The sequence below is a fragment of the Triticum urartu genome, chromosome 5A (assembly GCF_056163025.1).
Source record: "Triticum urartu cultivar PI428250 chromosome 5A, HENAU_Tu73, whole genome shotgun sequence".
In the NCBI taxonomy this organism is placed as follows: Eukaryota; Viridiplantae; Streptophyta; class Magnoliopsida; order Poales; family Poaceae; genus Triticum; species Triticum urartu.
Window position 1 is genome coordinate 556,977,087 of NC_141877.1, and position 25,467 is coordinate 557,002,553.

A 25,467-nucleotide genomic window follows, 5' to 3' on the forward strand; every position below is an offset into this window, starting at 1 on the left:
TAAAGTTGTCTTCAAGGTCGAAGCTCATTTCTTCCTTGTATATTTGGGCATGTTGGGCCATCAAACAGACAGCCAATAGGCTCTCCAAATTCAGCTGTGTGGACAATCGCTACAACATAGCTAACACTTTATTTGCAATCAACCACTCTCTTCCCATAACATCATTTCTTCCTATCATTGTAGCCCAATTGTTGAGCTCCCTCTATAGTCACACATTTCCTCACACCGCCAACCCGTCAACCACGTTGGGGGACACCCGAAGACAACCATCCTTATCGTCGCCCTCTCACTAGGAGGGACAAAGAGTGAGGCATAAACATACACATACGCAAGTTAATTCATTATTTCATTAATTGATTACTTAATATGTTGTCTTGCATCCTCTACATGGACAAAAAATACAACAAAAATATTATCTTCATTCTACAGAATGAAATTGAAAACTTGTGAACAAAATCACAAATAAGTGTTGAAAAGTAAGAAAACATGAGGATCCTTAAATTGGTGATACGATTTACATGATACTAACTCCTTCCATATACATAGGTCCCCTATCAAAATACTGACAAAAAAGAGAAGTGATTAATGCCCGTCTCATGGGCCTCGCATACTTGGACAGACGATGTAAATGAAATCCATATATTAGCTAAATTATAAGGTGCTTCCAATCAAAACAAAACATTTATAAGGGAAGGGGCTACTACAACTTGTTCAGTCCCGAGCCACTACGCTGCTAACACACTCATTGTCCAGTGTATGCAAGTCATCTCTTCCTCTCCCCATCACAAGTGACATGTTCAAACTCCAAAGTCGATGGATTGGATCCTTCAATGCGAAGACACCAAATTTTGAGCTCTCTGGTGCAACCTTGCAGCCTTCACATGATGCAGTATATTGGCCAAGGTAGCATACTATCAAATTTAGACCCGATTATATTTTTATACCTCTCATAACATAGAGATTGACAAGATATGATGACTATCACTTGAGAAAATATACCAGCAACAAAAACATCCACAAAATATAAACACATATCACTTTTAGAAAGGTAAAACTTTGAGACACAACAAAACACTATATGCCTAGATGTAAAAAATGGCAAAAGGAGAATAGGAATAAATGTGAAGACCTGGAGTATTTGAACCCGAGCTCACATGCTCCTTGATGAACAGTAAAATCCGAAAACAAAGTAAAATATATAAAATAATCTGATTTTTCTATAAAACCTATGAAAGTTTTAACTTCTTGCAAATGCTTTTGATGAAATGACATTCGTGTAGGCCTGGGCAAAAAAAAACGACGCTCCAAAAGATTTGTTCTCGGAAGCATTTTGGAGCATCGATTTTTTTTCTTTTTGTCCAGACCTCCACCAATGTTATTTCATCTCCAAAATTTTCAGGAAGTTAAAACTTTCATCGATGTTTAAATCCAAAATCTTTTTGAATTATTTAACTAAGTTTTTGGATTTTACTGTTCATCAGGGAGATTGTGAACTCGGGATCAAAAGAGCACTTTCGTAAATATGAGTGGAATTAAATAGTGCTAAGAGCTAATAGCTTATGTACATCTAGAGAAGCCAATATTGTAAGTTTAGTGCAAGGAAGTTTCTGCGGAAAATGAAGTTATTTAGTAAAAATGATATATTTTTACGTCGTGCCATCCAACCCCCTAACACTCATTATCATGGCTCATCCATATCTTTCGGTTTCAACAGAATAAAGTTACCGCTAATTAGAAGCTCGCCATCTTCCCTGAACATTGCATTGTAATTTCTAGATTGAAATACCTATGAATTTGCCATTTCTTATGATAAATGTAAATTCTTAATACTGAATGATAATTTTGTTCATAATTCTGCATTAAGTTTCTAAACCAGAATTTTGCATACATACACAAAATAGTTATGTAACTTTTGTTAAGTGACAAAACATGGTAAATATGGAAGATGGTAGAACCTGAAGTACATGATTGGAGATAATTCAAGTGTTTATAGCCAACAATTCTGAACATGTACACACACTGCTGAACTGATAGGAAGCAAAACTCACCGGTGGTCTAAGACTTCTTGTCACCAAGCACATCTCCTCTTCACGTGAACGGCCTTCGGCGTTGCCAAAGCAATAACCTCCAACTCATTGGCATCAAGCTCAACCACCTTGCCCATAACCTTCCCATGGTGTGGTACGAGTACGAACCAGTGGCGGAGCCAGCAAATATCTATAAGGGAGGCCAAGTGCTACTAAAATAGGTTGGGGGGGCCAAAGTGTTGAAAAATAGATTTTTAGCAGCAAATTAGTACTAACTTTGCCACTGTTCATAGCAAATTACATGCAAAATCATGGTGTTAGGGGGGGGGGCAGGGCCCCTTCTGGCCCCCCCTATCTCCGCCACTGGGTACGACCTAGTGAGGCCAGCTTAAGACTTTGTACAACTAAAATAATTAAGTGGACAGTTGATCAAGGACAAACATAGACATGGAGAGAGAAGAATAAAAATTATAATATATTCACCTCATTGTACCAATCATCGTCTTCGTATTGTCCGCAGTGAACATTTGTTTCACCGGGAAGTGGACCCCCAAATCTATTGGCTTGTCTGTCATGAACCCTCGCCACAGATGGATTGCAAGCTATAAATTTAAGTTTTCAGAAAGGAAATGTCATGAGACCATTGCCCATCAGATCTTCATTGCATCACAGTGAACACATGAGAAGCATCAAACTCACAATGGACTTGCGTGGTTCGTCCATGCATCCGTGGTGGGTTGCTTCTTGGGTCCTCTGATGATAACATTCCCAAACAACTCCTCTGCGTCCTCCGGCATGGTTGGCCACATGCCCCTCTAGAGGTCCAGTATTAAGGTTGGCCTTCGGGCTGTGGGTACAAAAATCTATATTAATTGTTAAAAATTCAAAGAAATCATAAATATGATTCATGCATAGACACCTTGCTGGAGAGGACAATCTGACAGAGATGGAAAAGAGGTGTGAAGGAGGGATTCTCCTGGCTGTCATTTTCATCGCCAAGGGTGCTAGTATAGGGAGGATATGGAGGAGGTACTCGTGCTCACCGCAGGTGACCATCCCCGACCGGCCATGAATCATCTCCTCGCAGTGTGATGGAACTGACCATCCCCAACCGGCCATGAATCGTCCTCGTAGGTGATCATTCGCGACCAGCCATGGATCATCCTCGTAGTGCGATGGAACTAACCATATACAAATGAATTGAAGTAGCTAGAAAATAAAACTAAAGATATTTTTAAAATAAATAATAATAAGTAAGAAGAATGGTGTCGAGGGAGGGAGGCTGGATCTAACATGCAGCGGAGGACTGATCATTATGTATATACTTTGGCTGTGTTAAACAGTATAAATGTTTAAATGTTTGACCAATTTTTGCCGTGTTAAACAGTACATAAATATGACGTATGAGCATGTGCGGCGGACTGCTCACTATGTATATATTTTGGCTGTTCAACATTGAGAAGATGACACTGATCCAGAATGATTATATCAATTTAGCATTATTTGTTCAGATGATGCGGAAATATTGTGAGTATAGAAATAAGAGAAATATGACATATAGTACCCTAAATGACGCCTTGAATTTCATAAAAGTCTGTTGGCCAACTAATCAACAACGAAATTCTAAAATCAACCAAGAATTCTACCCTGCACTCAAATCTTCAGTTGACCAAATGATATATATCAAGATGAGAATAATTTACCATGATGCAAAAGAAAAGATGGAACCAATATGCAATAGGAAGTTACTGAACCAATATTGCAAACATATTTCAAATTATTGAATGGTTTTTGAAATTGTAAACAGTTTTTTGAAATCATGAGTATTTTTTGAGTTCACAAACGTTCCTTAATATCATGATTTTTCTAAATCGCTAACATTTTCCAAATTTCAAACATTTTATTACAAACTCTTGGCATTTTCTGAATTACTGAACATTTTTTTTTGCAAATTCATGCTCCTTTTCCAAATCATTAATATTTTTTACAGATACGTGAATAGTATTTTTAAAAAAATTCACGAACATTCTTTAGAAATCATGAACATTTTTTCAACTAACGAACATTTTTTGAAATTGTAGACATTTTTAAAATCATGAATATCTTTAGAATTCATGAATAATTATGAAAATTCACAAACATTTTTTTAATTTGCATTTCATACTTTCTGAAACTCAGAAATATTTTTGGCCTTTGCTAGAAATAAGATGAGAAACAAAAAGCCCTCATTGGCCAGCCTGCACACCAACAAGCAAAACAAGAAGAACACGGTGAGGCCAAAAAACACATCACCATACAACACCTAGCTTTTGAAAAGCATATCCCACCGCTAGAATAAGATTTTTATATGCCTACTTATGCAGTTAGAACGATGTATTCACTACCTATATGTCTAATTAGATAATAAAAATTGACTGTAAGTTGATCATCGCCAATCCCTAAAAATATTAGGAAATGCACAAAAATCAAAATACTCATATAGCGTGTAGTGAAAGTATTTCCAGCCGCGAACGAAAGCCTTGCAAATCCCTAATTCTATAAATTCATTTTGCCAGCAACAATAGTTTCCTAATTTGATTTGTTGGGGTTATTTAATTTACAGAATGTATATTCTTTTATTTGACATCGTTTAAACCAAACCACATAAAGTTCATACATTAGGATCACATGATATGGACATAAATGATTAAAAATATGAACTATACTTTGTTTTCTTCTGAAGCTCTATATTTGTTCATACATCAGCATTAGTGCTAGCAAACAACAAGCAAACAAAGAACGACCTTAAATTTATTGAAACAACATTTTACTCATGAACCAGACTAAATGGTACTCTCTCCGTTCCAAAATAGATGACCCAACTTTGTGCTAACCTTAGTACAAAGTTAATACAAAGTTGAGTCATCTATTTTGAAACGGAGGGAGTACGTCATATGATATATAGCTCCAATGAATGGATTTATAGTACTAAATGGTAGGAACAAGAGACTGCAGAGATATACAGTTTTCCAGAGCTCACCAGTTTTGGAGTGGAATGAGTGACACGATCTGATAATAAGGATCAGAAGTTCTGCACCCATAAGTTGGCATAGCAGACTTCTCCGAGCACTGAATTCGGCAAGTTTTCAGGTAAAAGGAAATCCACTCATGATATCTATTTCTGTAAGAATAAAACCTGCATCATTCTAAAATGAATGGTATACAGAGGGTAAGCAAACAAAACATGCACCAGGTAGGACAAAGAAAGACCTGAAAATAGTACATGTACATATGAATTAAATTACACTTGGCATCCTACGTGTGAAAACAATGAAAAGAGCTGAAAGCGGGAACGCAACAAATGCAAAAGCATATAAGAATGAAGGGCTAATTAGTGATGTAAAATCCTAGTTTTTTCGCAAAAAAGATCAATTATCTCTGGTCCCCTAATTCTGGAACTACACATTTGCACTTCTTTCAATTTGTCTGCAATAGCCTAGCAAAGTACTGCATACAAGGCCAGATGACTAAAATATCAAAAGCCTGCTGCACATTTCATTTGTCAAGGATAGTGCACAAGCAATAAAACAAGAAACCATCCGGCACAAGTGGGCTACCTAATGAGTACACTACTACACATTGTCAGGTAGAACTGCCATCAGTGTTGCTGCTGCACTAAACAACAATACAGAATCACCCACCATTGCAGTATGTGTTTAACAAATATAGCAAGCTGGAAGAGTGTCGGACCTCATACAATATTCAGTTTTAAAAAGACAGGGAAGATTAAGTGAAAATGATAGAAAAGGAATAGACCGGTACAATTTGATATTGATAGTGTGGATCCAATTCTGCAGGGTTGCATCTCTACCCCTCGGGATCCAGTTCTCGAGCGGATGAACACACACACACACACACATAGAGTAAATGGGAGGAGGCTCGTCCCCGCTCCTCTCCTCTGCTACTACAAAAGAAGAGAGAGATTAGAAAGAGATAGAGAGGAGGAGGAGGAGGAGGAGGAAGGAGGGGCAAGGGATGAACTGACCAGATGCAGAGAGGAGGCGCAACCCCATGGCCACCGGTGACGAACACCCGAAACCCTAACCACGGGCAAGGGCGCGGGTGAGCGATGGTGGCCGTGAGCGGCGAATCCGGCGGGAGGAGAGGACGCAGCGGAGTGAGGCGAGCTCGGCGCTGTGCTGCGCGGTGGCGGAGATGTCGGGGCTCGCTGCTGCTTGGCGCCTTGGCCTGCTGCTGCTGCTGCTCCCCCCCCCCCGCCGCCGCCGTCATGCTCCTCGTCCTCCCTCCTCTGCTGCTCGTCGTCGTGGTGGTGGGGGGGGGGGGCTCTGCTGCGCAGGATCTGTCCTCGTCCTCCCTCCTCTGCTACTCGTTGTCGTGGTGGGGGGGGGCTCTGCTGAGGCGGTGGGTGGCGGCGGCGGCGATGTGGATGGGAGGAGAGGAGGCGCGCGGGAGGGGAGAGGAGGCGGCGGCGAGGCGGGAGGAGCTGGGCGAGGGGGAGGCGCGGGGCGGAGGCGCGAGCGAGGGAGGAGGAAGGCGGCTGCGGGAGCGAGCGAGGGAGGAGGCGGCTAGGTCTCCGTCACAGGAGCAGCCGGCCCTTTTATACCCCCACCACGCGAAATGACCGAAATGCCCTGGTGGGGGCATGGTATTTACATTCTGTTGCTATTACTATTCATTCCAGCAGTGTTTCTTCCAGATCCGACGGCCCAGATACTCCCACCTCTCGATCCAACAGCCCAAAACCCATCAAGCGTTTTGATCCGACGGCCGAGAGTCGCTGAACTCTGTGAAGCCTTGTAGGAACATCCTTCTCTTATCTCTTGATAGGAGGTGGTTCCAAATAAGAAGGCACTTCTGATGTTGTAAGCATGTGAGGCATTTCTCTCAATGCACGGCTTACTGTGCTATGTCATTGCATGCAGTTGATATCTGTCTCCAATTCTAGGCACATTAGCGACAAGGGATTATAGGTGGACGGGAAACCGCTTCAGGCCCATGTACCGAAACCACATTCAATGCCCGTTTTACTAGCATAGTCTGCATATGTTTATTTATGTTTTGATAATAAAATTACAGTAGGTAGTTTCCTACTCTTTCAATTAAAAGAAGCATAACTCATCACTTTATTAATATATAATTCGGAAGGGAAAATTACATGAAAGATGATACATTGGCCAGTGGCTACCCATGCACATAACACTTGGGTGTCAAATGAGCACTAATGTACTGGATTATTTAAGCAATGTTGTTGCAAGCACGCACCCTGACATTTTTGCGTGCTGGCGAGAACCGACCTTTCTCCGAATATCTCATCAGATGGAGATGCTGTTGGGGATGCCCCTGGCCGTGAGCCCCTCGGCCTTGCCCGTGTGGTCGGAGGTGTTGGGGTAGAGCAACATGTAGGGGAATTGGGCTGGTCCATTGCGGTTCTTGAGCTGGGGGTTTCCGTTCAAGGCCACCACCTGGCTCTCGATGCCTTCCAGCCTTGTGCCGAACCGCTTGAACGCCTCCAGCGCCTTGGCATCCGAGGTCCACTCCGGCGTGTCACGCTGCCCGAGATAAATCTCGTCGGAGGAGTGCTTGGACAGGATCTCCAGCAGGGAAATGCCAATGATGGACTGCACCTGGTTGGTGATGGTGTGGATGAACACCTTTTCTGGGTCGCGGGCCAGCAAGGCGTACTCCTCGGTGTCCGGCTCCGGCATCGGACGACGGCTCGCTGACGGCTTGTTGGGGTGGTAACCTGCGTAGGGGTACTGCCCGAAGTTTACGGCGGCGTGCAGCGCGGACCCGGTCCAGATGATGGTGGCGCAGGCCTTGACCAGCTCCGCCACCGTCATCATCTTGGGCCACCATGCCGCGTCCTTGAGATCGCCGTGGCCGACCTCGCGTACCTCCTTCCACCACGCCTGCAGCTCCACGTCGCTCTGAAGCACACTGTCGCTGGTGTAGTAGATGGCCAGATACTCTGTCACCCACTGCTCGATGGCGGTCCAGATAGCGAGCCCATCCACCGCGTAAGGGTAGTCCTCAAGTAGCAGCCGCACCTTGTGCGGGCTAGATGGGTCGCGCACCGCCATGCCCCTGCAATTCATGATTAGTAGTACCATGTCACTCACTGAGGAACGGTTCTTCACATGATTAACCTGCTATATACGAAGAAAAACTTGCTTACCTCTTGATTAGATCGTCTGGTAGGGCCTGCTCGTTGAAGTTCCAGTCCTTGTAGGTGACGGAGGACATCTCCATGGCGTACTTGCGCTGGAAGACGGTGAGCTCGATGATCCCGCCGGCGCTGACGAGCAGCTCGCGCGCCCGCGAGTTGATGTTCATTGTGTCACGGTAGTGCGGGTGCAGCAGCTTGTGCACCGGGTGCGTCACGCTCAGCTGCCGGTTGGTGGCGATGATGAAGGGCTCCATCACGGCGTGCGTGTTGAGCCAGTGGCTGACCAGCTGGTGATAGCCGTAGTCGTTGACGCACACGTACGCCTTGGCGAGCTGCCATATCCAGGCCTCGACGCCGGTGGACGCCGGAGTGTAGACGGTGCTCTTGGCGGTGGTGAGGCCGCCCTGGAGCAGCGGCGTGCTCAGCTCGATGGCGACCGGCGCCAGTGTGCCGTCACCTTTGAGGAAGAGCAGAGTCCTGGTGGCGTAGAGGAAGGTGTCGTCGAGGTTGTTGAGCCTGACGAGGTACGGCATCATGTGGTCGTGGTGGTCGAGGATGTAGAGCCTGTTGCTGGAGACTGCCTGCTGCACGGTGAGGCCCTCGAGGCTCGACCCGATCTGCGCCTCGGTGATGGTGCTGGTGTGGTCGCCGTACTGGCTGGGATCCAGACTACTCTTGGGAGGAAACTCCTGCAATGCAATGGATTAGTTTTACCGTTAGTTTAGTCCATGTTTAATACATACTAGCACTTTTAATTTGGCTCTCACCGTCACACGGGTGATCATCATCGGGTTGACGCCGGCGAGAATCTCCCTTGCGAACTCGGCGTCGGTCATCCATGCTTTCTCATCCTCTGCACGTGCGTAAATAGTCGAAATTATATTTATTTTTCTTCCAACGTTTGATGAATCCTATGTACCAGAAGTAGTTTATAGAATTATTTATATCTACTCCCTTTGTTCCAAATTACTCGTCGTGGCACCACGACGAGTAATTTGAAACGGAGGGTGCCACGACGAGTAATTTGAAACGGAGGAAATACTTAAGTAAGATATAAGTTTATTTTTAAGGAAAATAAGTAAAATATCAGTAGGTAGGTAGGTACGTTTGATGACTTGCGGCTTGGGGGGCTTGAGGAGGTAGTCGCCGCCCATGGGGATGAGGTCCTTGACGAGCTGGAGCGGGAAGCGCTTGCGCACCTCCTCGAGGGCCGGGATGCTGGGCAGCTTGATGCCACCCTCGTAGAGCTTGAGGATGTCGGCGAAGGAGTCGAACTCGCCGGGGGAGAGGTCGACGTAGGTGCGGATGGCCGGCACGATGCCATCTACCAGCGCCTTGAGCGAGTAGCCCAGGAAGTCCGACTTCTTGAGATGCCCGAACAGCTCGTCCCGCGGCACGTAGATGCTCTGCACCAGCGGCAGAAGCCGGCTCTCGCGATCAGGGTCTGCGCGCAATGGATTGTACTCATAAGTTCCAAGTAGAGACTGTGTTACTGATTGAGAAAGAGAAAGAGAAATAAAACGCACTGGTCTGTGAGAGCTTGCGGCCGGTGCGGCAGCGGCGAGGGTAGGGGAACTCCTTGGAGCCGCCGAGGATCTGGCGGGAGTCGCCGAGGTCGTTGTAGACGTCGTAGCGGTAGACGCGGTCGTGCGCCTCGTAAGGCCCCTGCTGGTCGTCCCCTCTCAGGTTACGGAGCTCGTCGTCGCGGTAGGGCTTCAGTGCCGCCGGCATCTTGCTGGGCAGGTACGTCTGCGCAGGCACGTACATACACGTATACTTAAATAAGTGGACATGCAAAAACGTACGTTGCATCCATTGAACACATGGATCATTGGCGATTGAAGAGCTCGCTCACATCATTGGCGAAGAAGACGCGGCTGTAGCGGTACTTGGCCTGCGGGTACACCCACGAGTTGGCGACGAAGACGACCTTGCCGTGGCCAGGGACGTTGTCGAGGGTGATGGTCTTGAGGAAGAACTCGGAGGCGTGGTTGTTCTTGACGATGATGGCGCCCGGCACCCCCAGCTTGTCCACCGCCCAGTCGAAGGTGACGCTGAACTTGTTCTCGCCCACCGTGATGAACGGCAGGCTCGTGATCCACTGCTCCAGGCTCGCCTCCGCGCTCACCTTCCCGCGGTTCCCGTTGTCTAGCCGAGCCACGTAAACAAACAAGCTAATCAGAGACTGCATTGCATTGCACGGGAAGATAAGTACGCAATGCTGAAGGAGAGTGCTCGATGGTGCTCACTGGAATCGACGATGGTGGAGCTGATGAGTTGGCAGGTGACGCCGCGGCCGAGGAACTCGGTGACATTGTCCATGACGGTGGCGCCCAGGTCGTTGAAGTCGAGTGCATTCTTGCGGGTCAGCACCACCGACCCCTTGAGCCGGGTCTTGCTCCCTGTGAGCCCGCCGATCCCACCGATGATGGGGAGACCGCCGCCGAACATCTTGGCGTACGTACGCTTCTAAGATGGAAGAACAATGGTACGAGTGTAGTGCTAGTGTTGCTTGCTGTGGATGGTGTGAGAGTTCTCGACGAGCAACCGGCCTATTTATAGATGGACGAAGGGTAGGGTGTGACTGTGAGCTTAGCGTTGGCTAGTGTGTATAACGTTGTCCTAGTGGCCTACTGTTTGATTTGATACTGTAAAACGATTTGATTATTAGTGGATCAGGATAAGATCCTAATCGTACACAAGGGAGTAGCCATGTCAATGGGGGTTGGGTTTTGATTTGTGCTGCTCCATACGGACAGCAGCAGCAACCATGTCAATGGTTTATTTCGCCAGAATCTCGTGATGGTTTGATTTAGCCAGGGTTATGTTCATGATGGAAATCTGCCAATGTTTTTATTTCAAAGTGCGTGTGATGGATTTAGGAAGTTTAATGTGTGCGTGTGTGATGGATTTAGCTCAAGGTTTGCGGACAACATGCACCCAGGCAAAGTGTTCTATTAACTGCGTGAACCAAATGTCATTTACAGAGGATTAAAGTTTACGGCATCTGCTAGCTAAGCAAATGTTTATAACACCTCAAAACATTTAACTTTTAAGGATAGGGGAAATATTCGAGGGATGCTCTTAGCGTTGGCTACTGCATAACTCTGGACTTTGGGCCTAGTGGTTTACTGTTTGATAGCGATGTAAATCGATTAGATTATCAGGGGATCAAGATAAGATCGCAGTTACATACAGCGGAGTAGCTGCATCAGGATAGCGTGGGCTGATTAATTGTAATTATAATTAGAGTGTCGATCATGGCCTTATCTCAATCATGGGAGAGATGTGCATTTTTTATTTGAAACAGGGATCAAACCCGGCTTCCTGGTACGCGCGCACCATCTCTATGCGCGCGACTTGGGACCAGCAGCGTCACGGACGAGGCGCGCCCACGAGAGATTCGTGCGCCTCGCGCGCGCTCAAGATCACCCACGCCGACGACGGGTGTTCCAAGAAACAACAGGTGTTTGTTTGGTGGCTCGCATTCAACCCATGCAGACTCTCGAGGAGTAAATTTGGCTCGTTTAGCTTTTTTTCTTTTCTTTTTGAGACAATTTGGGTCGTTTAGCTAACTACCGGCGCTCGGCTGAGCCTGCATGGCATATTCCTTAGGGCAACTCGAACGCGCCGATTCATCTGATCCGCGTGTGTCTGTTTGAGTTGAAACAAATACAAATCACGGCTCAACGCGTCGACACAAATGAACAAGTGTTTGTGGGAGCAACTAATTAAATTACATGCAAAAACATGATATTTTTTTCTTTCGTGAGAGGTACGGTTTTGCTTCCGCGAGAGGCACGGCCGTGCCCTATCGGAAACAGAAAAAACGTGTTTTTTTTCTTTCGCGAGAGGTATGGTTTTGCTTCCGCGAGAGGCACGGCTGTGCCTCTTGAAAATAAAAAAATAAGGTTTTTTTCACCCGTGAGAGGTACGGTTTTGCTTCCGTGAGAGACATTGTTTTCCTTCCGCGAGAGGCACGGCGGTGCCTCTCGGAAACGGAAAAAGACATGTTTTGTTTGTATTTTTCTTCCGCGAGAGGCATTGGCCCTGCCTCTCGGAAACGAAAAAAAAACGTGTTTTCTCTTATTTTTTCTTCTTCCGCGAGAGTCACCGTTTTGTTTTCGCGAGAGGCATGGTTTGCTTCAACGAGAGGCATTCTCGCAAACAGAAAAATAAAACGCATTTTTTTCCTTTTTCTTCTGTGAGAGGCACGGCCGTCCCTCCCAGAAACGAAAAAAATACGTGTTCTCTCTTTTTTTCCTCCGTGGGAGGTACGATTTTGCTTTCGTGAGAGGCACTCTCGGGAATGAAAAAAAGCATGTTTTTTCCCGCGAGGGTCACGGTTTTGCTTCCGCGAGAGGCACGACCATGCCTCTAGGAAACCAAAAAAAAACTTGTTTCTTTTTTTTTGCGAGAGGCACGATTTTGCTTCCGCAAGAGGCAAAGTTTTGCTTCCGTAAGAGGCATGGCCGTGCCTCTCGGAAACAGGAAAAGAATGGGTTTTCTCTCCTTTTTCTTCTTCCGTGAGAGGCACTGTGCCTCTCGGAAATGAAAAAAAACCCCGCGTTTTCTCCGTTTTTGCTTCCGCGAGAGGCGTGATTTTGCTTCCACGAGAGGCAAGGTTTTGCTTCCGCGAGAGGCACGACCGTGCCTCTCAGAAACGAAAAAAGTACACATTCTTTTTTTTTTCTTCCGCGAGAGACACGATTTTGCTTCTACAAAAGGCACTCTTGGAAGCGGGAAAATAAAATGTGTTTTCCTTTTTTTCCACCTGAGGCACGGTTTTGCTTCCGCGAGAGCCATGTTTTGCTTCCGCGAGCCGTGCCTCTCGGAAGCAGAAAAAAACTCATTTCTCTTTTTTTTTCTCGAGAGGCACGGTTTTGCTTCCGCGAGACGCTTAGTTTTGCTTCCGCAAGAGGCACAGTCGTGCCTATGAGAAATGGGAAAAAAAACTTATGTGCTCTTTTTTTATTCTTCCGCGAGAGGCATGTTTTTGCTTCTGTGAAGGAATGGTTTTGCTTCCGTGGGAGGCACGACCGTGCTTCTCGGAAATGAAACAAAAACATGTTTTCTCTTTTTTTTTTCGTGAGAGGCACGATTTTGCTTCCGCGAGAGTCATGGTTTTGTTTCCGCGAGAGGCACGGCCATGCCTCTAGGAAACGAAAAAAAAACGTATTTCTTTTTTTTGCGAGAGGCACGATTTTGCTTCCGCAAGAGGCATAATTTTGCTTCCGTAAGAGGCATGGCCGTGCCTCTCGGAAACAGGAAAAGAATGGGTTTTATCTCCTTTTTCTTCTTCCGTGAGAGGCACTGTGCCTCTCGGAAATGAACCCCCCGCCCCCCCCCCCCCCCCCCGCGTTTTCTCCGTTTTTGCTTCCGCGAGAGGCGTGATTTTGCTTCCACGAGAGGCAAGGTTTTGCTTCCGCGAGAGGCACGATCGTGCCTCTCAGAAACGAAAAAAGTACATATTCTCTTTTTTTTCTTCCGCGAGAGACACGATTTTGCTTCTACAAAAGGCACTCTTGGAAGCGGGAAAATAAAATGTGTTTTCCTTTTTTTCCACGAGAGGCACGGTTTTGCTTCCGCGAGAGCCATGTTTTGCTTCCGTGAGCCGTGCCTCTCGGAAGCAGAAAAAAACTCATTTCTCTTTTTTTTCTCGAGAGGCACGGTTTTTCTTCCGCGAGACGCTTAGTTTTGCTTCCGTAAGAGGCACAGTCGTGCCTATGAGAAATGGGAAAAAAACTTATGTGCTCTTTTTTTATTCTTCCGCGAGAGGCATGTTTTTGCTTCTGTGAAGGAATGGTTTTGCTTCCGTGGGAGGCACGACCGTGCTTCTCGGAAATGAAATAAAAACATGTTTTCTCTTTTTTTTTCGTGAGAGGCACGATTTTGCTTCCGCGAGAGTCATGGTTTTGTTTCCGCGAGAGGCACGGCCATGCCTCTAGGAAATGAAAAAAAAACTTATTTCTTTTTTTTTGCGAGAGGCACGATTTTGCTTCCGCAAGAGGCATAATTTTGCTTCCGTAAGAGACATGGTCGTGCCTCTCGGAAACAGGAAAAGAATGGGTTTTCTCTCCTTTTTCTTCTTCCGTGAGAGGCACTGTGCCTCTCGGAAATGAACCCCCCCTCCCCCGCGCGTTTTCTCTGTTTTTGCTTCCGCGAGAGGGGTGATTTTGCTTCCGCAAGAGGCAAGGTTTTGCTTCCGCGAGAGGCACGACCGTGCCTCCCAGAAACGAAAAAAGTACACATTCTCTTCTTTTTCGCGAGAGACACGATTTTGCTTCTACAAAAGGCACTCTTGGAAGCGGGAAAATAAAATGTGTTTTCCTTTTTTTCCACGAGAGGCACGGTTTTGCTTCCGCGAGAGCCATGTTTTGCTTCCGCGAGCCGTGCCTCTTGGAAACAGAAAAAAAAACTCATTTCTCTCTTTTTTTCTCGAGAGGCACGGTTTTGCTTCCGCGAGAGGCTTAGTTTTGCTTCCGCAAGAGGCACAGCCGTGCCTCTGAGAAATGGGAAAAAAACTTATGTGCTCTTTTTTTATTCTTCCGCGAGAGGCATGTTTTTGCTTCTGTGAAGGAATGGTTTTGCTTCCGTGGGAGGCACGACCGTGCTTCTCGGAAATGAAATAAAAAACATGTTTTCTCTTTTTTTCGTGAGAGGCACGATTTTGCTTCCGTGAGAGTCATGGTTTTATTTCCGCGAGAGGCACGGTCGTGCCTCTCGGAAACGAAAAGAAAATTCTCTTTTTTCTCTTCCGTAAGAGGCACAGTTTTGCTTCCTCGAGAGTTGTGCCTCTCGGAAACGGAAAAAACACGTTTTCTCTTCTTTCTTTTTTCTTCCGCAAGAGGCACGATTTTGCTTCCGCGAGAGGCACGGCCATGCCTCTTCCGATATTCGGGATCGGCAAGATCTCATGGTCTAAGAATCAGGTACTTGACATGAAGAAAGCTATAGCAATTAAACTAAATGGTACGATCTGATGTTAGGCTTAGGAGTCGGTCCATCACATCATTCTCCTAATGATGTGATCCCGTTATCAATGGTTAGGAAACATTACCATCTTTGATCAACGAGCTAGTCTAGTATAAGCTCAGTAGTACAACTCTAGTATGGATAATAAGCATTTATCATGAACAAGGAAATATGATAATAACATCTTTATTATTGCCTCTAACGCATATTTCCAACAGTCCCGCACTTGCACTAGAGTCAATAATCTAGTTTACATAGTAATGAACCTAACACCCATCGAGTTTGGGTGATGATCATGTCTTTCTCCTCAAAGAGGTTTAGTCAACGTGTCTGCCACACTCATATCCGTATGTACTTTGCAAAGATCTAGGTTTCCCTCCTTGATGTAATCACTGATGGGTGTTTAAGCGGTGTTTGATGTGTTTCTTATTGTGAAACCTTGGTTCTTGACAATGGGGAAATGGCATCAGTGTCGTCACAAAAGATAGTCACTGGATCTGATGCACTAGGTATCACTCCTTGATCGGACATGAACTCCTTCATCTAGACTCCCTCTTGCGCCGCTTCTAGAGTAGCTATGTATTCTGCTTCACATGTAGGTGCTGCTACCACACTCTACTTGGAGCTCGCATACCTTATTAGCATCCTTAGGATTGACAAAACCTTCCGGTTGCATCATATACAACTCTCCTTTAAGGAACCATGTTTTGATGTCCATCTGCTAGATTTCATAATCGAAAAATGCAGCAATCGCTAACATAATCCTAATAGACTTTAGTATCGCTACGGGTGAGAAAGTCTCATCATAGTCAACCCTTGAACTTGTCTAAAACCCTTTGCGACAAGTCAAGCTTTATAGACAATGACATTACTATCAGCGTCCATCTTCTTCTTAAAGATCCATTTGTTCTCAATGCCTCTCGATCAGGTAAGTCTACCAAAGTCAGTACTTGGTTCTCATACATGGATCCTATGTCGTATTTTGATGGCCTCAAGTCATTTGTCGGAATCTGGGCTCATCATTGGGTCTTCATAGTTAGTAGGTACACCGTTGTCCAACAAAATGACTTTCAGGACAGGATTACCATACCATTCAGGGGGGTACGTGTCCTAGTTGACCTACGAAGTTCAGCTTGATTCAAAGTTTCATGATCATCCTCATTAGCTTCCTCTCTGGCTGGTGTAGGCATCACGGGAACTTCTTTCCGTGATGCGCTGCTCTCCAATTCGACAGAAGGTATGATTACCTCATCAAGCTCTACATTCCTTCCACTCACTTCCTTCGACGGAAACTCCTTCTAGAAAGGATCCATTCTTGGCAAAAAAGACATTGCCCTCGGATCAGTGATAGAAGGTATACCCGATGGTCTCTTTAGGGTATCCTATGAAGACACACTTCTTTGCTTTGGGTTCGAGCTTATCAGGCTGAAGCCTCTTGACATAAACATCACATTCTCAAACTTTAAGAAACAACAACTTAGGTTTCTTAGCAAACCATATATCATCCGAGTATACAAATGTCAATCAAGTGAACCTTTGGTTATCATGTGATGTTCCCTTTGCTTCACGATACTTCACAAAAATTGAGGTGAGATGTATTGGTATCCTTTTGAGTCATCACCATGCTCACTATACTATTTTCCTCGTTACCGGTTTTGTTCTTCTTTCTCGTTGATGTGTTCCAGCATTCCCGTGACGTGCTCACTTGTTTCTGGCCAAGTGATGATGGATGTCGTCACATCGAGAGGGCCCTAAGAATATCTCTCCATCGTTGGAGGAGCAAATTTCACTCTCGAGCTATCTAGTCCCTTGTCAAACTTTTCGATGAACTTGTAAGTTGTCATTATGATCACCGTGTTACATATGACATTTGAGCAACCGCAAAGTCAACAATACGGTAAGAAGTGACTACGATACTCTCATGGTCTATGGAACTAAAACACACATTAGCACTCCATGTTCTAATAATTGATTTCAGATGATATTATCTCAAAGTATAACAAACAAGTTTGGGTCGATTCAATATTATCGTGTTTCTAATGTCATACTCTCAATGTTGTTTTAGGACTATCATTACACTTAACGATATCCTAAGATCCGAAAAACATGATCACCAACAACACTTGAGCTAGTCTTAGAGGCAAGACCAAGAACTTATTCTCGTATCGTTTATCATTCCATACGTGCATATGAGTTTTCCACCGAATCATATATTCCAGAATCATAGCAGTTAATAGCATAGAATATAAACTCTTATTTATGAACGAAAATATAACAATACAATATTATTGTTTTTAGGACATATTTCCAACACATGGTTTGCCGTATCATGTGGATCTAGCACAATGCAAAAGGCGTTGACTCGGTCACGTTGGGATCCGATGATGGAGAATTGAGGCGGCGTATTTGGTGGCAACAGCTACTAGCGTTGTCATGGTGTGCACGACCAACATTGACAAGATGGTGGTGCAGTAGTGGTCGGAAGCAACATTATGGCGTCTTCCCTTCCACCGACATCTCCTTTGGCTGGTTAGTTCGTGTCAGAGGGCCGGTAGAATGGTGGACAATGACTATGGCGGCAGACATTGCGGATGTATTTTTTCCAGGTGAAAACCCAACATTGACATGCGAGTTGCGGTTCCTTCTTGAAAGCGCTGCTTCAGAGCGTCTCTTTTGTCTGCTATTATATCATCATATGTTTGGTGACACAATTTGGGGATGCTGTCACAAGGAATGTCCTATATGAATGACCTCCTGTACTAGTATATGGCTGTGCTCATCACTTGTTGGAGAGGCCGAGGGTCTTTCCTCTTTTAAAAAATAAAAAGAAAAATCTACTATGTATAAGGGCAAGCGCAGTGTCCCAGATTATCCCTGATGGTCGATACGAGAAAGACACACACGAGGGTATTTGTGAAGATGCAAGTGGCATCATCTTGGAAACATAATATACATCAATCATTTTGATTGATCACCCGCAAAAAAATCATTTTGATTGATGATATATCATTTTGGCTGCTATATACATGAATCATCTTGGAAACATTATATCCATCAATCATTTTGATTTGATGATATATCATCTCGATTGAGTATGCTTCAGCCCTTGATAGTTGGTACATGTGTGCCTTGTCAGCGCACCATGGCATGTGACTATCTGTACGTGACACAAAGCTTATGGTATATCCCACGTGCATGGCGTGGTTTGGAGACATGATCCATGCATGCATGTGCGTACAGTCGAGCCGCTCAAGTACTCAATTAACGTTGCGGGCATCGTTATCGCCTCCCCACCAACCACCGCGGCGAGGTGCCCCCGCTCTCTCGTGTTACATGCACCTCCGGAGTACTCGAATGGATCGTGACCCATGAGCCTAGGTTGTGCCGTTGGATTTGTGTCTCTATCACCGTATACATCATGCCGTCGTCTATATATCTACTCTGAAGTACCTTTGTCGAGTTAACCAGTGTGGTGTTAATATTGTTAGAAAAACCAGTGTGGTGTTAATGATTTGTGTCTCTTTCATGGGACCAGCCAAGAAAATTTGGCAACAATATATCTACTCTGAAGTACCTTTGTCGAGTTAACCAGTGTGGTGTTAATATTGTTAAAGAAACATTGTGGTATTAATGATTTGTGTCTCTTTCATGGGACCAGCCTAGAAAATTTGGCAACACGGATTTCGTACGAGCCTGAACTAGTCTAGGTTAGCCCTTTTTGAAAGGGAAACGCTTGCTGCCGGGGCGTCGGCCGAAGCGTTTCGCCGGACGCGTGCGCTACGTCGATGACGCAGATCATGCGGCTGCGCGTGCCTCGCATAAGTTGGCTAATCGTCTGGGCCCGCGACTAATCGTTTCTTCTTCTTTTTTTTCTCATGATTGCGTATCTTTTTTTTTCTTATTTGTTTCTTCTCTCTCCTGCAGGTTCTGCAACGACGCCATGGCCGCGCCCTTCGCCATGGACGTGCGGGATGGGGCCGAGCACCGGCGCTGCTACGATAGGGGGGCACCACCATGGCCCGGGAGCTCACAGGCAGGGTGGCCATGGCTTACGCGGATGGCGAGCTGCGAGCACCAAGGGATAGCTCCCCCTCCCTTGGATGTTGCAACGACGTTCTGAAAAGCTATAACCGATGCGGCAAAAAGGTTCAACCAACAATGATAGATGCTGGAACCAGCTACTCTCACAATAAAATGCTACATTCGATGTTGCACAAAGCTTCAACCGGAGTCGAAAAAAGCTTACAACAATGAACGACGATGCTAGAGCTGGCTACTGCCAACAGGAAAAAGCATCAACCGAAATCACAGAAAGCTTCAACCGACCACGGAAAAAGCTTCAACCGGCATCACAAAAAGCTTCAACCGACCACGGAAAAAGCTTCAACCGTAGATAATAAAGATTCAACCATAGTTGGATTTTGCTACCACCGGCAAAGTTTTTTGCTACATCCAACAAGGCGGACCTGCGACCTTGCGATGGCGGCGACCATGATTTGCTGCAGCCGTCTGTCATTTTTGTTATGACCGGTGATGCTTTTTGCTACGTCCATTCAAATGGCGATGTCTGCCTGGGTGCCCATCGCCCATGTCCAGTTGTTGCATGGGTCGTGCTGTTACCGGCGACTGGCGCCGGAGCTGCAACTGGCGACCATCACCAGAGCTGCGACCGGCGCCACCACAGACGCATACCCGCTCACCGGAGCTACGGCCGACGCCACCATAGACGCAGACTTGCTCACCGGAGCTGCAATCGTCGCCACGGGAGCTGCAAACGCGGGCGCATATTTGCTGGCGAGAAATCCAGGAGGCGACGACGGCGACCGACGGCGAGGGCAACGGCAGGGGAGACATGCAGGGAGGTGCTTCGAGGCCCGCGCCTCGTCGTCCATGGCGGCGCGTGAAGGATTTTTTCTAATAGAAGAGAGACGCCCAGAGGAGGGAGAGGAAATTGTGTGGCTCCTAATCACTAGATCGTACGACGCTGGTCCGACCGGCCCAATTTGGGCCGGTGCGGTGGCGCCTATCAGCGCCCTTTATGAAGACATGTCGATATGCGTTGTTTCACAAAGACGATCGACATACCCGAACATGCGCACACGCGAGAAAAAGAACTCGCGGAATCATTAGAGCATCTACAGACGGGCATCTCGCGCCATTCTCAAACGCTAGGGCGGGTCACCTGGTCATGATTTTTTGAACCAGACGGATGCCTCAAACGGGCCTCACACGGCCGGGCTGACCGACACCCCTCATATCCAGCCCAAATATGAGACGGATATGGGGGCGCTCAGGCGCGCCAGGGCACGCCCGCCATGTAGGACTGACGAAGGGGTCCCAGCCAGAAATGCCCTGAAACCCGGTGGTCCAAGCTCCTCTCCTCCGTCGGACCGGTGGGCGCCGCGTGGCGTAGTTCCGGTGGGCTGCGTAGTGCCTAGCCTGGCTATTTAAGTCACCGGGCGGCACTAAAACCCTACCATCCATCCATATTTTCCTCCGCCTTTTCGTCGCCGCCACCACTTTTCACTCCACCTATCCGCCTAGTAGCCATGCCCCCATGCCGCTGAGTGAGGAGCAAGCCATTTCTGACGCCAGAGCGCCGGTTCGAGCTCCTTGAGCAGTGCCGGTTCGCCGCGGGGCTACCTCCGAATGAAGTGGATCCGGAGGAGTTGGAGGAGGTGGAGGACGAGGCTGAAGAGGAGGAGGAGGTTGAGGAGGATGAGCCAGAGGAGGAAGATGTGAGGGACACTGGCGACGCGGATCTGCAGGCGGAGCAGCAGGCCATCCTCGATTGCCTCCAGTCGGATGCGGAGGCCAGACGCGTCGCCGACATCCGGAAGGATGTGGAGGCCTCGTCACGCCTCGTCACGTCGGACTAGGCCTTGGAGGCCAAGGCCGCTGAAGACGCCCATCCTCACATCTGGGCGAAGTTGCAAGCCCAGGATACGCGTGCCTTCGCACAGGATCAAAGCAGAGATGTTTGTGCCCTCTCCGTATGATGAGGAGGATGACGGTGTCGCATCCGACCACATAACTTTGGGAGCGAGCAAATCTGTCTTGACCCGCATTGTGTCTTCAACCGCTACGGAGACAAAAGGACAAGGACAAGGGAAGCCGTGGAAAAGTTCTCCCCATAGCCCTAGTTTTTAGAACATGCCCATTTATAATAGTCTGATAGTCGATGGCTTGGATGATGAATTATGTCTATGCTATGTGTGTGTGTGACCTAAATGAACTACGTGTGTTTATTTTAAGTTGTGTGGGAATGTATGAGTTTGATGATTTGGTAAATAAGAGCATCTACAGCCGGGCTCCTAAACTCGTTTTATACGTCCGAGCGGGCCGCCCGATCACTGATCGGTTACGAATTTTTGATGCAGATGGACGCCTCAAACGAGCCTCAAATGCCTGGGCTGACCGGTATCCCTCATATCCAGCCCAAATATAGGGCGGATATGGGGGCGCCCGGGCAAGTCCGCCACGTCGGACCGGACCCATGCTGGCCCACCAGACCCCACATATATTCCTCTCCATCCGCTCATCTAACCATACCCTAGCCACTTCACACCCCACTCTCCTCCACTCCCTCCGCCACCCGAGCTCACCTCCAGTGATTTCAAGCCGTCTCCGGCATGGCGGGCAGTGGATCTGACTCCGACTAATCCAGATCCGTCGACTGGGGTGCCATCTCATGCGAGTTGGAGGAGGCAATGACGGTCCGCATTGTACACTGCCGTTTCCGGGAGGACAACGCCCGCCCGACGGCAGGATCTGTCCAGCGCGACTCAATAGCATTGGCTCAACGGGCGCTCGGGTTCTCTGGGGCTAGATCATCGTGGTCCCGGCAGTCGGAAAATCTCTCCTTCCCTATCACCGGTCGGGCGGACTATGAGTCCCACCGGGACCGGTGTGCTCACCATGGGACGGAGAGGATAAGGGCCGCCAAGGCCCGTATCGCGAGGAAATGGCGGCGGCAGAGGCGACTGATGTGGTGGCGCGGGTGGCCCTAGAAGAAAAAGCCATCCGTGCCCGATTGTGAAGAAACGACAGCAGAGAAACATGTGCGCCCTTGCCCTAGAGCAGAATTGGGCGGTCTGTGCCACGGCTGGACTACCACCGACGAAGGAGAAAGAGGACATTGATGGCGAGGACAGCTCCAGCGACGAGCAGATCTGGCTCGATCCCTATTGCGTCTTCGACCGATATTTCCGCAAAAGGACGACAAGGGCGTCGGGAAGGGCAAGGGCAGCCATGGATGATGTCCACCATACCGACACATGCCAAAACTTTGTAGTCCAATGGCATGTTTAGTATTGATGTAGTAGCCGGACGATGTGTGTAAAACATCGACGTAGTTGCTTGAGTTTGTATGGATTTGAGATATGATAATTGAGGTGTCCGAATGTGAGAAAACAAATTTGAGGCTTCATCCGTCAGTGTCTGCCGACGCGCCCGGGCACGTCCGCGGGCTTTTGATGGGCTGGATTTGCAAAGTCCAGTTATAGATGATGTAAGGGACACAACTGTATAGACCGCGAGAAACATAAACAAAGTCAATGGTGTGGAGAAGATCTATAGTGGGCAAATATAATCTAAGAGTATCTACAGTCGAACACCCCAAATCTGCCTCATACGCCCGGGCTGATCGGCACCCCTCGTATCCAGTCCAAATATGGACGGATATTGGGGAGCCCGGGCGCGCCCGGGCGTGTCAGCTATGTCGGACCCGGCCTATGCTGGCACACCCGACCCCACATATATTCCTCCCCATCCGCTCGTCGGACCAAATCCTAGCCACTTCACGTCACTCTCCTCCGTCACCCAAGCTCACCTCCGGCGTCTCCGGCATGGTGGGCATCGGATCCGAGTTTCACCTCCAGATCTGTCAACCTCGAGCTCATCGCATGTGGCCCGAGGAGGAGATGGCCGCCTGACTTGCGCTCCGCTGCTCCCGGGAGGAGGCCCGTGCAGGGCAACGCTCGGACTCCTTCCATCAGGAATCCATTGCATATGCTCAAATGACGCGTGGATCCAGTGCTAGGGCAGTCGTTGCTGCCTCACCGAAGGCAGTGTGGTCCGTCTGGCGTCCGAACGCGGTGGCGGATTGGCAACCCCTCTGTTAGCGCGCCGAGACCATGGACGCACCATGGGCATTGTCCGACGCAACCATGACGCGGCGTGCCCGCCGTGCGAGGCAGTGGGCGCGGGAGGCGGCGGCATCCCTCGCGGCGGTGAACGTCGGCGAGGCTGAATCGCATTCTCCGGCGCACCGTATGGTGCACCAGTCTGGGCGTCGCAACCACGTGGTGGTGGATCTCGTCGTCTCGTTGCAGGACGGATCCATTATAGATATGATGTCCACCGGCACCCAACGTGTTCCGGACTCCGACGAGGAAGAGTAGGGCATGGAAGACGGCGGCACCTTGAGTCTCCTGAGCCGACCCGTGCCCCGTGCCCTACTCCACCTTGCCGGTGACCGGACCGAGAACTCTGGGGAGCGCAGCTAGCCGCCGAACATGGGCACGGTGGAGCCGGACGAGCTCTACTTAAAGATCGTTTTACATTGCATATAATAATATGGATTTGATGTTTCTAAATTAGAGATATTCAATTTTTTTTAGAAAAGGAGGATGATCCCCGGCCTCTACATCTGGGAGATGCATACGGCCACTTTATTGATTATTCTCGAGGACCTTACAAAGTATTACAAACAATATATCTGAATCCACCATCTTGGCAACATATGCCGCTACTCCTATCCATATGATGAAGGGATGCTAGCTGGGCCACTACCCAAACCACTCACCTAAGCCTAACATCAAAATCCGAAAACCCCAGCCGAGCCACATACCGGGTCCGGGGCACAATCCGGTCAGATGCAATCGTGTGTCATCGCCGCCATCTTCCATAGGTCCGTCTTCAGATCATATTGAGACTTCTACCTTGTCTGGCCACTCTACCATCGACGTCACCATGACGCCAGACAGCTACCTCCTCCTGCACGAGTCCATCTTCGCGCATCGGATGCCAAACCTCCACAGCGCCATGCCGCCGATCTCCGCCGCCATCAATGTGTGAGATGAAGTACCGCTCCACCATCCCCCTAGCCATCACTTGCTCCAAAACTATGCCCCCAGGAGGGAAAGCGATAAAACGCCATCATCGTCCGATCCGGAAGACCCAGATCTAGGGTTTCCCCCGAAGCATCCCGAGCCTGATGACGCAGACTACAACGATGATGCCTCGACAAGGGAACGACATCTAAGACGCCGTCATCGTCCGCCATGACCGTAGTCGGCGCGATTTTCATCGGCAGTTGCTCCACCAGACGTGCGCCACCGACGTCGCTGGTCCCTTCAACCGGAGTAAACTCCAAAGCGATGCCCTAAAGAGGGACTATGACGCAAAATCACGGTCATCGCTCGATCCCAAGGAGATCTAGGGTTTCCCCCGGAGATGCCCGCGCTGTCAAGGATCAGACATGGGTAGAATCCCGGCGGATCTGCCCAGCTGCCGACGAGTCGCACCCGCCACCTTGCCGACGGCAGACCAGCGATCAAGGCCCACACTTGGGCATAGATCCGGCCGCGCCGCCGCGAACCGATCCGGTCACGCCGCCGCCGTCCCTGGCAACCGCGATGCACCAGATCACGAGGCCTCCTGCCGCGGGGATGCGAAGTCGACGAGGCGCCGCCACCACCCGCCACGCTCTGGCCCGGGGGCGCCAGCCTGTGCCAGCCCCACGCGAGCGAGAGGGCCCGAGTCCCCGCCGCCGCCGGCAACGACCAGGCTTCGCCTGGCCGCGCCCCTGGGCGACGGCGAGGGAGGAGGGGGAGGGCCGGCCAACGGGATCTGGGGGTCTCCCGGCCACCCACGCGGGGGGCGACTCGGAGAGCACTTAAGGAATGGACCTGATGTGTGATATTCGAATGTGAAATGCATTTTTTGAGACATGATCAGTAAGTGTCTGCGAAAACGCCCGGATGTTTATAGGGCCGGATTTGCCAATGCTCTGACTGGGCAGAGTTGAATCTCAGTTCTAAGACCTTGGGCTGATGAATCAGGAGTTAAGAATGCATCCGTCAAATCTCGTTTAGCTAGGGGACCATAGAATCGGTAGAGAAATCGAACTTGTCTTGACAAGCTTTCATTAGCCAATATGCACTCTCTGCTCCTGCCAGCGCCGAGGCATCGGCCGAGCTCTCGATCTCGATAACTTACTGGTGAATGATATCGATCTCCTCTCGTGCACTTGTCTTAAAAATGAAATAATCTGCTTGCCGTTGTGTTTTTCTTCCC

At 48.2% G+C, this 25,467-nt stretch overlaps 2 protein-coding genes across 2 annotated transcripts; both read right to left on the reverse strand.

The window, feature by feature from the left end:
• Window positions 1-763: 763 nt before the first annotated feature.
• On the reverse strand, window positions 764-6,296 carry LOC125505950 (uncharacterized). Its single transcript, XM_087524472.1, has 6 exons — window positions 6,052-6,296; window positions 3,353-3,357; window positions 2,947-3,208; window positions 2,727-2,874; window positions 2,511-2,629; window positions 764-875 (listed from the first exon to the last, which is right to left on the reverse strand). The coding sequence occupies exons 1-6, from the start codon at window positions 6,294-6,296 to the stop codon at window positions 764-766; spliced, it is 891 nt and encodes a 296-aa protein (XP_087380598.1).
• An 830-nt stretch (window positions 6,297-7,126) lies between these two features.
• On the reverse strand, window positions 7,127-10,735 carry LOC125510543 (linoleate 9S-lipoxygenase 2-like). The gene is made up of 7 exons (XM_048675759.2): window positions 10,443-10,735; window positions 10,049-10,341; window positions 9,720-9,942; window positions 9,299-9,637; window positions 8,961-9,046; window positions 8,203-8,882; window positions 7,127-8,111 (listed from the first exon to the last, which is right to left on the reverse strand). The coding sequence occupies exons 1-7, from the start codon at window positions 10,642-10,644 to the stop codon at window positions 7,340-7,342; spliced, it is 2,595 nt and encodes an 864-aa protein (XP_048531716.2). The 5' UTR covers window positions 10,645-10,735; the 3' UTR covers window positions 7,127-7,339.
• Window positions 10,736-25,467: the final 14,732 nt, after the last annotated feature.